The 15147-nt window shown below is 43.1% G+C and overlaps 1 protein-coding gene across 1 annotated transcript in view; it reads right to left on the reverse strand.

Annotated features, from left to right (window-relative positions):
• Positions 1-6381, reverse strand: part of LOC125278251 (zinc finger protein 850-like) — a 301964-nt gene extending 295583 nt beyond the window's left edge. The window contains exons 1-2 of the mRNA XM_048207242.1: positions 6318-6381; positions 3459-4321 (exon numbers count right to left, since the gene is read on the reverse strand). Coding sequence (XP_048063199.1) covers positions 3459-4321; positions 6318-6366 — 912 coding nt within the window. The 5' untranslated portion in view covers positions 6367-6381. The remainder of the gene's footprint in view (positions 1-3458; positions 4322-6317) is intronic.
• Positions 6382-15147: the final 8766 nt, after the last annotated feature.

Genomic DNA, 15147 nt, shown 5'->3' on the forward strand with positions numbered 1-15147 from the left:
CCCGGACTGCACACAACTCAGTCCCCCTTATTCGCCCACGTGATTTCAGTTTTGGTTTTTTTTTTTTTTTTTTTTTTTTTTTTTACCTCGTAAAAAACATCAATTCACGCTGCATTTGCCACAGATTCAGACCTCCCCTATGGTTTATCCCTATCAATTCAATTTTCAATTTAACCAAATTCTATAAAAGATTTTCCCCCCTGAATTTTCCAAGTTTGTCTCTTACCAGAATCACCCGTTGCCGTCTCAGGTTCGTTTTTCTTTTGATTCCAGTGGTCGTCCTCCTGGACCTACACAGCGTCGGTCCCTCGTCCCTGAATCTAACGGGGTTAGGGCTGACTTGGGTCAGGATTGCAGGTCACCGGTGCTCTCCAGGTCCAGAAGGTCCGTCCAAGGAATCCCACTTCTGACACCAAAATTGTTGCGGCAAAAATTAATTAGCTGACATCACTAGTAAGAGACAAACCTTAAGAGAATTCACTTTATAAAGAATTTATTTCTTGCAAGAAAGAGTCCACAGTCGACACAACCATACAATGTCTGCCCCGAGTGTGAACTAAGGACACAAAGGAGCCCACAAACATTTATACTCCAAATGTCTGAGCAACTCTCCTCAGTACTTTTCCATACAGGATGTAGGTAACAAACACACACACAAATGGCCCACAAATGGCCTTCCCTTTTGTCTCAGACTATTTTAAATTAAAAAGCAAGAAACACAATGGTCCCCCTTCTGTCTTAGAACTTATTTAAATGATCCGACACCCTTGGTTCGGGAAAGCTCTCAGTTTGGATGTCCCATCGTTACCCCCAGACGCTTTGTCTGTTGAGCTCAGAGAGGTGTTTTGCATAGCTGAAACAGATATTGACTTCTGTGTGAACTCAAAAATAAAATCTTTTTCTGTGATTAAATTTTCCCCAACAACTGCTTCACAATCTCTTTGGGGTTTTTCGTTGTGACAATACTCCCAGCACTGAAGCGGGTAAAGTGGTCAATAGAATGCAAATACCACACGTTGTGGTCAAGCTCATGTAAGTCAATAGCCACAGTTTCGTTGTAATCTGAGGCCATAGGTAGACCAACGATTGGCTTGTGTTTTGGCTTACTGTACCTGGTACACATCTCACAGTTCTTTACAATGTTTTGGAGAATGGTGCCGCTTTCTTTGTCTGGAGTGCCTGAGCAGGTGAGCAACTTCTGCAATCTGTCAACTGAGACATGTCCAAACTGTCTGTGTAGTTTCCAAAGGATTTTTTCTTTTTCTTTTGTGGTCATGTTCTCTCGAACAATGAGAATCTCCTCTTCGCTTTGAGTCTCCTTATTGTCCTGATTTTTCTCATCTCTCAGGTTCACACAATAATGTCCAGAAGATGTCAGTTCAAGTTTAACAGGCTGTTGGAACATTGTTGCTTTATCATGTGCAATGTCTAACACAGCACTTGCCCTTTTCAGTGAGGCCTTGCTTAAAAGCATTGGTATGTTAGCTGGAACAACCTCAGTTTCTGTTTTGCATTTGGTCTGACCTATCTTTACTGGTATGATCACTTTTCTTGTGGAATAAACAACTTTGCCATCACCAAACCTGAATGGTCTTGCACTAATTTCACCAATTATTTTGTGTAGCTCACTTTGTGGCAGCCCACTAGTGTAATCTTCCAGCCATTTTTCTCCACACACTGTTCTTGTGCAGGCTGTGTCAATCACTGCTGACCCCAAAGCCTCCACCATGAAGATATCTGTGTCAGAGTCTCATTAGAAAACAGAGTGACGTTGCACTAATCATATTCACCTTTTTGCTCTTCATCCTTTGTCACTTTAACAGTGCTAACTGTTTGTCTTTTATGTTGAGTCCGGCCGTATCCAGCAGTTTGAAGGCTAACACGGCATCTGGGAGCTCCATTTTGAATTTGCGTAGCCTGTTGTACCTGCATTCAAACTCGACAATGTAGTCCACCACAGACACACCGCACTCTCTGGTGATGCGATCAAACTCCGTGTACGCCTCATACTGGCGATCCTTTTCTTCTTTTAAAAACAGAGTCTAGTTTCTCCAGAAGGGCGGACATACCGGTGTCAGCATTCAAATCACCAGCGGGAATCTTGAGCGCATTTTCCCTCGCTCTTCCTGTTAGCGACAAGGTAACAGCTAGCACTTGCGTCTTTTTGTCCAGATCGGTAACTAATCTCCAGATTTCAATCTCATTTTTCCAGGTTTCATAGGACGTCTTCTTGTCAAATGGCGGCGGAATTTTGTAGTTACCAGCAGCAGCCATCCTCTGCTACCATTGTTGACTCAATAAACAGACTTGTTTTAAGCGGTAACTTTTTTTACTCATCTCGTTTGCACACCAGTTACACAGTAACAAGAAAACCTTGCGCAAACTCCCAGAATCCTCCAAACATCGCGTTACTCACAAAACCTCGTAAGTACAAGGGAAAACATAACTTAACAGATATCATGTCATCAATGGGACATTCGCTGGGCACCAAGAGAGCAGGAATTAAAAAACGATGGGGAAAGCATGCCTCTGAGTTTGTCTTGTTTTTGAATCGCTTTTTACACTCTTCTTTGACGACTGCACATTGTGCTCAGTACTGTTTGCGTATTGTGAACAGAACAACACTTAGTGGGCTCTTCCGTCTTGCTTGCGCATGTGCTGTTGCATGTGCACCATCTGCATGGTCTCGAAATTTGGGCTGCATGCGGACGGGGTGTGACAAATTATGAATGTCAAATTCACAAATGCGGACGGCCGAAGTATACCTGGGGCTTCGGTGATCACAAAAATTCAGCTGCAGGCTGCCACTGTTCAGAGAGCAAAGCTAGTCCACAGTCTAGTAAAAGTTTCTTTGTTGTGCCGACTGAAAACAAATGAGAAACATCATGTGACTGGAGAGACTCAGACATTGCAGTACTGAATATTGAACAGTCCACGATGTGGATTTGGATTAAACAGGTAATGGCTTTGATGCCGTGCCTGAACACCGTTTATCCCTTCACAGTGGCGTATAGCGGATGGGCACACAGGGCTGTTAAATTATTGTTATTATTATGCTACTTTTAATATTAAATTAATATCGCAATTCATTTAACCGACGCACTGCAAGCATAATAAAAGAGTAGTTAGATGGCATACTCCTCATTTAAAAAAACAACTTGTTTAACCTTATAACACTCTATCGTCCCACCAGCGGACCACTGGGTCGTTAAAGGGTTAAACTTGTTTGCTTAAAATTTTTGTGAATAATTTGCTGATGCAGGTACAAAAAGACGTTTTGTAACTGCAAAAATAAATAAATAAATAAAACTTGTCGCCCATAGTGCCAACTATAGCTGGAGAGGAGAGATTTGGCTGTGGCTAACTTACACAGAGGAGATTTTTTTGTTCAGCACATAAAAATGAACTACTTCATTTCAGACTGCGGTGATGTGGCCCTTCACTGCATGGACCTTCATGTGTATCTTCAGGTGACTTTTAAAAGAGAAACTCTTTCCACACTGATCACATGTGTGCGGCTTCTCTCTGCTGTGGATCCTCTCATGTGATTTCAGAGTTGATGACTTATTGAATCTCTTATCGCAGTGTGAACACTTGTAAGGTTTTTCTCCAGTGTGGATCCTCTCGTGTGTTTTCAGATGTGCTAACTGACTGAATCTGTTGTCACAGTATGAACACTTGTAAGGTTTTTCTCCAGTGTGGATCCTCTCATGTGTTTTCAGAGATGATTGCTGAGTGAATCTCTTGTCACAGTGTGAACACTTGTAAGGTTTTTCTCCAGTGTGAATTCTCTGGTGCTTTTTTAAACTGTTTGCTATAGTAAAAGTCTTCTCACACTCAAAGCACATGTACTCTCTCACACCAGTGTGTGTTTTCTGATGTTCATTTAAATATTGCAGCTGTGAAAAACTCTTTCCACACACAGAACATGAATGTGGCTTCTCCTTTGTATGAACTCTCAGGTGTCTCTTCAGGTCTGATGACCTAAGAAATGTTTTGTCACATTGATCACATGTGCGTGGCTTCTCTCCAGTGTGAACTTTCATGTGATCCTTAAGATGTTGTTTGGTTGAGAAACTCTTTCCACACTGATTACATGTGAACGGCTTCTCTCCTGTATGAACTCTCATGTGAACCTTAAGATTATATTTGGTTGAGAAACTCTTTCCACACTGAGTGCAGGTTGTAGATTTCTTGGCTCTTCTTTTCTTTAGAAATGTCTTTTTAGTCTTTGAGCGACTCAAAGGTTTTTCTCCAGGTTTGTCTTGATGTTCCTCCACTTCACTCAGTTCTTCACTCTCCTCCTTCACTTCAATCAGGTCTGAAATGAAAGAAAAAAAAAGTCATTTCGTTTTCAGTAAATCAAAATAAAGAGAGAAATATGAATTTAAGGATCATAAAATTGAGACTTGTTGTGATAGTCAACTGCTACAAAACATTACTGTAACGAAGGTGAGACTCAGGCAGGGATCCAAGTGCAAAGCTTTTATTAAAGTGAGCGTGGTCGTACAGGCAGGGTCAAACGGGAGCAAACAGGAACAGCAAGGGACAGGCAGAATCGTGGTCAAGATACAGGCAGTAGATCAGGGCTGGCAGATATCAATCACAGAACAGAATACAAGGCAAGGATCAAAGGCAGGCAGCAACGGGTCGAAAACGGGTAACAGGCAGGAACGAGAACAGACAGGATAATAAATGCTCAGAAATGCAACCAAAGTTAACAAGACTTTGCGGTGAGGTGGTGTGTGTGAAAGTCCTTTATAGTCCTGGTAATGAGCTGTAGCTGGGTGTGGTGATTAGTGTTAGTGATTGGTGGAGTGAGTGCAGGTGATAGGCAGGGAGGATGATGGGGAATGTAGTCCGGGAAGTGACAGGAGCAGACGGTGATCATGACAATTACGATCATTTTGACGCATTTGCATAAATTAGTTGCATATGTCCCTGAAACTTTAATCTTCCAATCGTAAAGGACCAGCTGTCGTTCCAACGACAGAATCCAGTGGTCTGGTGAAGGTATAATGTGTGTAGGTCTTTTCAGCGCTCCTGTGAAGTTCACTTAATTTTAGAATTTAGTCTCAATTTTACTTTAGCTGCTTGTTTAATCTGACTCCAATTTCAAATGTTTTTACGTCAAGATTTACTGAATTAAGACAATCAGCCAATCAATGAATGGATGGAGGTCTTCTGGCTACAGAATTTCCCAAATAGCTGCTCTGCCACCTTCCCTTAAATAATTCTTAATAAATTATAAATAATATTAAGGAAATAAAGAAAACATTGCTCTGAAATATTTTGAGTAATATATTTGATCAATGACAAAATGATCTAATGTGATATTAACAGCCATATTTTGACATCAACTTTTAGGTTGATATTTAATACATTTTCCTAAAAACTGTGTAATTATTAAGCGCTGTTAACACTAGACTTCTCCTTCCTCTGACTTCCATTCATACACATGTGAATGTGGGACTCCAGAAACACAAGATCAAGTGAAGTTTGCAGTAAAGTGGAGTAGATTGTATATTATAAAATTTTGGAGTGATTATTATTCGTTATTTATGTTTTTAAAAATATGTCATATCTTGACGTTGCCGTGTCTGTAGAAAGTTCACATGCTCAAAATCTAGACTGACTGCATCTTTAAATGTGTTATTATCAGTGTCCTACATGATTCACTCAACCCTGTTACTTCTGACATGATTTTCCTCCTTTTAAAGACAGATAATTTCTTAAAACTGTGACGCCCAGGAAGTGACATCATCTGGGCTCTTTCTACAGCATGATGGGAGGACAAGACAATAATCTCAATCCATTGTCTCAGTTTTTACACAAATGAATGACTGCATTCATCAACCCTGTTACCAAAGTTACTGTAAGAAGAGATTTTGCTCAAGTTACACTCACAACCCTGTCAGCCATTCTGGAAAGTTCATTTACTTCGTACATTTTGGTGTTTACAGTTTATTCCTAAAAATAACAGTGTTGAAAACTGTATTGAAAATACTTAAATTCTGGTAACCCTCCTGGAAATTGTGAAGCAGATTCTGAAATAAATGTAAAATACGTAAATATTTAGTTTGATCTGATGTTGTCAATCAGTATGAAAGTTTCTCAAACTTCCCTTTACTGATCTAGAAAAGAACATTATGTATCATTTCATAGTTTAACTGCATATCTAAATATGCAGAAGTGTTTGAATCTTTCTAACATGAATGTTGTTGTTAAAAGTTCAGTATGTATTTGATAGTTTATCTAAATGTGCAAGAACATGAATCTTGTTCAGCATCATGAATGAATGAAGAATAAACACCAACCTCTTTGTTCTTCAGTGTGTTTCATTCTACAGGGTTCTGGATCACTCATGTTCTCACTGTCCTCTTTAATAAACTCTCTGTCTTTGCAGTTTTCAGCTCTTCCTGATGGTCGTCTGATGACCAACTGCTATGGGAGGAGCTTCACTGATAGTTACCTGTAGTGGGCGGAGCTTCACTGACTGAACTACAGATTGGTTGGAGCTGATCTGCCCAAATCAAAAATATCAGTTACTGTGTTTGTTTTATAGGGTTAAAGACCAGAAATCAAATTAAATGTACAAAAGCAAATTTAAATAGAAAACCCATTAAATGCAAATGTCTATTTTAATGTTTCAAATTACTTTTGTGAAAACCAAATGTTTTAATGTTCCATCATCATTTAGTGTAACAGATATATTTATGTAAAAACATTTATTTTGACCTATAATATAAAGTATATAAAAGAGTAAGAGATCATACTAAATTTCATTATATTTTAAATTATTAAAAAATGTCTTGGTGACAAATGAGTGAAAGCTAGTGGTTTGAAGGATAGTGGCAAAGTATAAAGATTTAAAATGACAATTTAAGAGTATTTTGGGCTTCACTGTGATCCTTCAATACAGTGTTTGAATGTTGTCAAATGATTCTTGTTCTAAATATGCCTGAAAAGTTGTTTTTCTATATTAACCCCTTTTGTATTTCACCCATAAAATAAGTGCATTTAGCATTTATATCCATCTATCATAAAGCAACCGATGCCAATTCAGAACTTTTTGTTTCCAATTCTAACTTTATTTTAATGAAGAAACAGAATAATGACAGATGTATAGAAAAGTAGTAAAGAACTGTAAGAAAAACATTTATGGCATGAAAACAGAAATAAACAGACATAAACACCATCAAATACTCTGTTGACAGCCATGAAATGAGCTTTAAGTGTCAATTTACAGCAGATCTGAAGACATCAGCATAATAAATGAGGTGAAAACAGGAACTATTGACATGAAATAAAGGGTTTTCAGCAGTTTCTCTGTTAATATTGATGATCCTCAGACTATCAACACTCATTCAACAAGACATTCAGATCATCTCACTTTATTCTGAGTGTTTGCTGTTAGAAACTGATTATTGAAGTCATGATATGTGAAAAAATCCTATAAACTGCTTTAATGAAAGACAATACTGTCATTTCTCAAAATATGACACCAATATGTTACAAACTCAAAGCGTCTAAGGGTTTAATAAGAATGTAACAAAAAAAAAAAAAATTAAAAATTAAATAACAGAATGAGAAATTTCCTTTTCCTCTATCCCAGCTTTTCTCAGTTTTTAAATTGATAATTCTCATAAAAGGTTCACACAAGTCCCCTCTATCGAACACCATAATTTGAAAGAACACCAAAACAAAAATATATTTAAATTGATTTTATTGCTCAGGGCTTAACAAAAGCCAATGAATATAAGTTATATACAAATGTCAGAGAAAATAAACTTAAACAACCAAGGCGTCAGAAGAGAGCAAATGCCGAAAACAAACAAAACAGAAACGTACTTAAGGTTAACAAAGTAACTTCCCTGCCCAAAATAAAATAAAATTAAAGACAATTTTCTTACCTCTCTCACTGACTAACGAAAAACAAGTGACAAGTTTAGGAGGGATAGAAACCCAAATAAATCAGCGCCCATCTCCCTACACAGGTTGACAGAGTCAGACTCGCACATCAACAGTAACATCGTTGTAACCACACTTTAGATTTACATTTCACCAATTGCTTAATAGCAAATACAACAACCACGGTGCTGGGATAGCAGATAAGGAAACTCTGGGGAGCTGTGTCTCTCTGCTGCTTTTTATAGCAGGTAAGCCACAATGCCGCTAATTGGCATCAGCTGCAGATGATTTGAAGCACTGTTTAGCAGAGAGAGAGAGAAAAAAGGGAAAAAACAAAAGAGAAGAGAACACACTACAAAAACATCCAAAACATACACAATTAAGTAATGAAACGTAACACCCCCACCGTTAAAATCATAAACCACCCACGTTGACCCAACAATCACATATTGTCAAAGAGACATTCATCTAAGATCTGGACAATGCGTCCGCAACAATATTGTCTGATCCTTTTTTATAGCGGATATCCAGATTGAATTCTTGAATGGCTAGAGACCACCGCATAAGGCGTTGATTTAAGTTAGACATGCGTTCAAGAAAAATTAGCGGATTATGATCTGTGTACACTATTATAGGGGTCCCACTACCACCCAAGTATACTTCAAAGTGCTGTAGTGCCATCAACATTGCCAGTGCTTCCTTCTCAATAACACTGTAGTTCTGCTGACCCTTTGAGAACTTTTTCGAGAAATAAGAGACAGGATGCTCTACACCGAATTGATCCTCCTGCAACAGGACCGCACCCGCTCCTGTTGCTGAGGCATCAATTTGCAATTTGAATGGGGCATTAAACTGAGGGGCTTTGAGTATAGGAGTACTACAGAGCAAATCTTTCGCAGCATTAAAAGCATGTTCACAGCTGGGTGTCCAGATAAACCTTTTTGCGGTGCTTAACAAATCTGTTAGTGGTGACACAACAGAGGAAAAGTTTGGACAGAAAGCACTGTAGTATCCACACATTCCTAGGAACCGTCGAAGCTCACATTTATTAGAAGCAACAGGGTACTCAAGGATAGCTGTAATCTTGGCTTCAACAGGCTTGACCATCCCTTGGCCAACTTGCTTACCCAAATAGGTGATTTTTCCTTTCGCGAACTCACACTTAGCAAGGTTCAGGGTTAATTAAGCATCAGCTAACCGCTGAAGTACCTCTTTGAGGTTGGATAAATGTTCTGTCCAAGTAAGTGAAGTGAATGGATAACTACATCGTCCAAGTATACTTCACAGTTCTCCACATCTGATAACATTGTATTCATTAAATGCTGGAATGCGGCGGGAGTGTTTCACATCCCGAAAGCCAAAACAGAATATTGCAGCAAACTGTCTGGAGTAACAAAAGCTGATATTTCTGATGCTCGCTGAGTCAGAGGCACCTGCCAGTATCCTTTAAGAAGATCCAGCTTTGTTACATACTTGGCATTACCCACTCTGTCCACACAGTCTTCAATCCTAGGAAGCGGGAAGGAATCAGCCTTAGTTACGTTGTTGACTTTGCGATACTCAGTGTAGAAGCGATAGGTGGAATCAGGTTTTGGTACGAGCAGGCAGGGCGAAATCCAGGGGCTCTGACTCGGCACAGCAAATCCATGCTTCAGCATATACTCCACTTCAGCCTTCATTATGTCACGCTTTTGAGGATTCAATCGATAGGGATGCTGCTTGATCGGAGACGCATCTCCAACATCAATGTCGTGGGAACAAACTGTAGTTTTTTCCAGGCACATCTGAAAATAGATTAGGGAATTCATACAGCAAGTTAGCCAGTTGATTAGATTGACTCTCACCAAGATAAGACTTCAAATTGCCTAGAATGACAGAATTCTGTAGAAGTGTGGAGGAAACTTGAACTTCTCTGTTACCCAGTCCATCTTCTTCCATGGTCTAGCTGGAAACCATAGCAACGGTTGAAGTTGGCACACTCTCAATCTCACACTTTTCATCATTTGCAGTTTTGTCACACTTTGTTTCACTTTTACACTGTGTAGTCACATACCTTTTTAGCATGTTAATATGGCACACATGGCTTTTGCGTCTGCGGTCAGGTGTGTCAGTGATGTAATTTGTGTCACTCACAGAAGAAAGGGAAGACCTTCGTCCCAGTCTTTTCCTGTCTCAACACAGTAACTCCGCAGCATTGTTTTTAGAGTTTGGTGGAACCTCTCAATCACACCCTGCAAATCTGGATGGTAGGCACTGGATAACTGGTGACTAATGTCAAGTTGACAAATTTTGCAAGCTTTACAAAAGACAGACACATCAGATTTTATACCAGGCCAATAGAAGTATCTGGAAATTCTGGTCATCGTCACGCCCAGATGACCAGACATTACGTGCTCATGGGCCACTCTTAACACATCCGTTCGATAGCCAACAGGTAAAACTATCTGTCTTACCTCCTGACAATTCTCATCGTCAATATCTGGTTTCCATCTGCGCATCAGCAATCCATCATCCCAGAAATACATCACTCCTGGAAAAGACATTTGCCCAAGATCTGCAGCTTTAATACTCTCAGTTAGTGTTGTGTCTTCTCGTTGTGCTTTTATCAACTGTTCTCTGCTCACTGTTAAGGGGGTTTTGGGCTGGAATCAAGTGGAATCATGCTTTAGCTCTGGCTCTACAGTGTACACTCTACTGGAGTAGAGTCAGGAAATAGAAAGCAATCAGCAAGATTTACCATATAGCTGAACTTCTGAGCTTGTGCACGGGTCACTACGCATGCAGGGAATGCTGAAGGAAACAAAGCAGAAAGATCAGATTGCTCCTTTTCAATTGGGGTTTGAACAGGAACAGGAAAAACTTTGCCACCTGCTAAATCATTTCCTATTATTAAATCTACACCTTCCACAGGTAACCGTTTACGGACACCCAGCTTGAACGCTCCACTAACCAGATCTGACTTCAAATGAACCATATGCAGAGGCACATTAACACAGCGCATCTCAATACCTCGAACTAATACATCATAATCAGTGTAAGTATCAGCAGAAAATGGTAAGCAATGGTCAAGAATAAAGGATTGAGCTGATCCAGTATCTCTTAGCATGACAACTGGCTTAAACTCAGCATCAGGAAAAAGGGAAACCATGCCTTCTAACATAAACAGCTGATAACTTTCCACGTCAGCAGTGCTTAGTTTTGGTAAAGACTGGGAAATTGCTACACTTTTAGTTTTCACATTCTTCTGCTTCCACAACTGACAGTCTGCAATCAGATGTTCAGGACTCAAACAATAGAAACATTTTCTTTTGTCATTTTTGCCAGATTTAGTTTTACGTACACTCTTGGAAAAGTTTTCTGCCCTAACAGGGTGCATTACATGAGGCGTTACACTCTGCGCATCGACTGATCTCGGAGCAAAACCCAGCTAACAAAAAAACGTCCCCAGAATGTCCCCTGAATAGCCTCTGCGAACGTCCCCCGAACGTCCATGTGTAGGGTCCTCTAGCTGTCCCGGGGACGTCCGCAAAGACGTCCTCCGGACGTTCACAGGGACATTCAGCGGCCATTCGGATGTTTAGGGGACTTTCGTTTAAAGTCCTCTAAACGTCATTTTAAATTTATTTTACTCATTCTCTAAACGTCATTTTAAATCTATTGCACGTGAGAACTTCTTAGGAACAATTTAAACAGCTATTTCGTTTTTAATATTTTATTTGAACAATTAAAATGTTATGTTAATTGAATATTAAGACATAACAAAAACATACACAACAAGACATCCAAGTAAAACTAAAGAGAAAGGAAAAATGGGTTTGCAAGAAAACTATATAGGTAACATACATTTATAATTTAACAAAAAAAGACAAGAATTACACAAACATTTATTCTGAAAAAACAATACAATTAAACTTTAGCAGATTAAAGAGTTTTTTCTGTGCGTGGGTGGGTGCGCGAGTGGGTGCTTGTGTCAGGCAAAGGCGCAGGAAGTTCTCTGGAAGCGCTCTGGAAGCTGTGGGGTTCTGGTTGTTCTCGTTGGCTTCCAACCTAAACAACAAAACGAACACATTTAGTTGTGCTATGATTTGATATGTATTAAAAAATATCTAAAATGTGCTTTTTTCCTGCGTTAATAAAAGCATCCACTCTTATTTATATATTTTCATAGTTATAAAAGTTGTGTATATGTAAATGCCGACGTCATGCTCGATCTACATGTGAGCTCATAATAGCTTCGTCTCCATGATGCATTTGTTACACGACACGAGCTCAGACAGAGCGCTTTATGTAGGCCCTACTCGGCATACGAAAAATACATTTTAATGTGACATCAAGTTAGGTAAGTCTAATGACATAGGCCTACATTGATTGTTTTTTATGATCTTTGATGTTATTATGCTTATTGTCTCCAGCGTAAAGCGAAAGGAATGTTTTGATAATTAAGCACAACTTTTGGCACTCGATTACGCGCGCATTTGCACTTTTCATCCGGAACAAAATGGTTAAGCAGGTGACATAATTGTTCCAAATTAGTTCACTTGTTCCAATTTGTGACTGATTTTACTTTGAAGTTTGGCTTTAAGACGAAAAACGTGCAATGTCTTCTAATGCCTAGCCTATTTCTGTTCCCTTTCGATACTTCACTCGTACTGCGTATGGGGAAAAGTCTCCCTTTTTCCCCGTCACTGAAGCCTTTTTCAATAACGCAGTGTAACTGCACCGTCATTGGTTCACTCATAGACAAGTTGTTGAACCAATGGCGGCGCGGCATAGCTGCGCGGCCTATGGCGAGAAAGCGCGCGAACTTTCCCGCCGAAATGGGCGGGGTTAAGGGCTATATAAGCAGGCGCCAGTGCTTTCTCCTTCAGCGACGACTTCTACTTCTCCTCGCTGATCTCCGCCTGAAGCCGAAGAAGCTCGCCGCCTTCAAGAAGCTCTCGCCGCCGTCAGAAGAGGCTCCCGCAGCGGACTCAGCTGGACCCGCTGGTCGGAGACAGCGCCGGCACCCTCGCTGACTGCAGCCCGCAGCGCTGTCCTCGAGTCGCCGCCTCCCACTTCTGGCCGCTTCCTAGCGTGTCTCCTGCCGCCATCCGGCGCGCCTTCCTGAGAGCTTCTCCACGGCTTATTGCCGCTCTAAAAGAGCATAAACAGCGGTTTTCACCGCTCCATCTGAGCTTCCGCGGCCCTCGCCGCTCTAAAAAGAGCCCCCAATCGCCGTTATCACGGCGGCGGCGTTGATACAAATGCCGCGTCACTCATGTGGCACGTGCAGAGCCCCTCTGCATGACGACGATGGTCACAGCGAGTGCGTCGCTTGCCTGGGCAAGTCCCACGCTGACGGCGCGCTTGCTGGAGCCTCATGCCCGCACTGCGAGAGCATGAGTCTCGGTTCCCTGCGCTCGCGGGTCGCCTTCTTCACAGAGGGCGATCTCGCCGCTCGCGCCCTCCCGTCTCCTTCCTCCCGCGAGCCGGCAAGGAAGAGACAGCGGGGTAGAGCGACCCAGTGCCCGGAGTTTGGCGAGCTCACGCCAGCCCAGCCCCCGCGTGCCTCGCCCTCTCCTCCAAGGGAACATTCTCCCGTCTTGTTCTCCCGACCCGAGCAGCGTCCCTCTGCCGATGCAAGCGACCTCGTCTCGTTTAGAGGATCGGACGACGAGCAGGATGACTCCATGTCCCTCGCTGCCTCCGAAGCAGAAGGTTGGGCTGGCGAGCCGGAAGATCCCGCTCCCCCACCTCCTTTGGAGCCCATAGAGCACGGCCAAGGCATGGATGCCGAACTCTTCCGCATCCTGTCCAGAGCCATGGAAGAGCTGGACCTCGAGTGGGCCTCTCCAGAGGAGCCATCTCGCAGCCGCCTGGACGAATGGTTCCTCCCAGGCCGCGCCAAACGCCTCGCCAGCGCTCAGCTCCTTTCTTCCCCGAGGAGCTCACAAAATCGTGGCACGCTCCGTACTCCGCCCGCCTCCACACGACGCATCGCTCTGCCCTCACCGCCGTTGACGGCGCAGAGGAGAAGGGATACAAGCATCTGCCACCCCTGGATGAAACGGTGGCTGCTCACCTCTGTCCTCCCGCGGCTGTGGGATGGAAGACGAAGAGGGCCCTTCCTTCCAAGCCCTGCCGGACCACATCTACTCTGGCTGGACGGGCTTACACCTCGGCGGGCCAAGCTGCCTCTGCGCTCCATACAATGGCCATATTCCAAGTCTTCCAGGCCAAACTCCTCCGCTCGCTGGATGAGTCCAGTATAGACGCACCGGCCTTCAAGGACCTCCGCAGCGCCACCGATCTAGCCCTGCGAGCCACGAAGGCTACGGCCCAGGCCATTGGCCGCTCAGTGGCCAGCCTGGTAGTGTTGGAGTGCCACCTGTGGCTCAACTTGACGGAAATAAAGGACCTGGATAAGACGGCCTTTCTGGACGCTCCGGTCTCACCCTTCGGTCTCTTTGGGCCAGCAGTGGATGGCTTTACCGAGCGCTTCACCGCGGCGCAGAAGTCGTCTCAGGCTATGAGACATTTTCTGCCCAAGCGCTCCAGCTCTGCTTCTGCTTCCAGCCGCCCCAGGACTGCGCCGGCTCAGCAGAACAAGCCAACGCCACCCGCCGCCCAGGCAGCGCCGCCTAAGGAGCACCGCCAGCGCTCACGCCCTGCAAAGCGCCCTCCCTTCCCGAGACGCCAGGGACCCCGGCCCAAGATTGTGCTGGACCCGGTGACTCCGAAGACGTCCTGATTTTTCAAAAAGGAAGAGGACGGGGGATTGTCTCGTTGCGACCGGACCACCCCAAAAGCTCCTACGTGCAGTTTCCCCTCCGCCTCGTTTAATTCCGGGCGTGGGAAACATGCTTCATGTTGTAGCTGGGCCCACAACTGTTGCGCCCAATCAAAACGCCGTTTTCACGGCGAACACTATTTTACTTCATCAAAAAGAGAGCAAATTTCCTCTTCCACCTCTCTCGGTGTGCGGCCCCCTCTATGGCGGCCTGCCATCCGATGTCATTCAACCCCTTGTCACTCGGGCCGAGGCTTGGCAAGCCATCCCCGGTGTGTCAGAATGGATCCTGGGGATCGTAACTCAGGGCTACTCGCTCCAATTTGCACGACGGCCCCCTCACTTCGGCGGGGTGCTTCAAACCTCAGTGAACCCGGACAGCGCTCACATCCTCCGTGCCGAGGTTATGACGTTGCTAAGAAAGGGAGCTGTGGAAATAGTTTCCCCTGCGGAGCGCGAGTCAGGCT

This window comes from Megalobrama amblycephala, linkage group LG1 (assembly GCF_018812025.1).
Source record: "Megalobrama amblycephala isolate DHTTF-2021 linkage group LG1, ASM1881202v1, whole genome shotgun sequence".
In the NCBI taxonomy this organism is placed as follows: Eukaryota; Metazoa; Chordata; class Actinopteri; order Cypriniformes; family Xenocyprididae; genus Megalobrama; species Megalobrama amblycephala.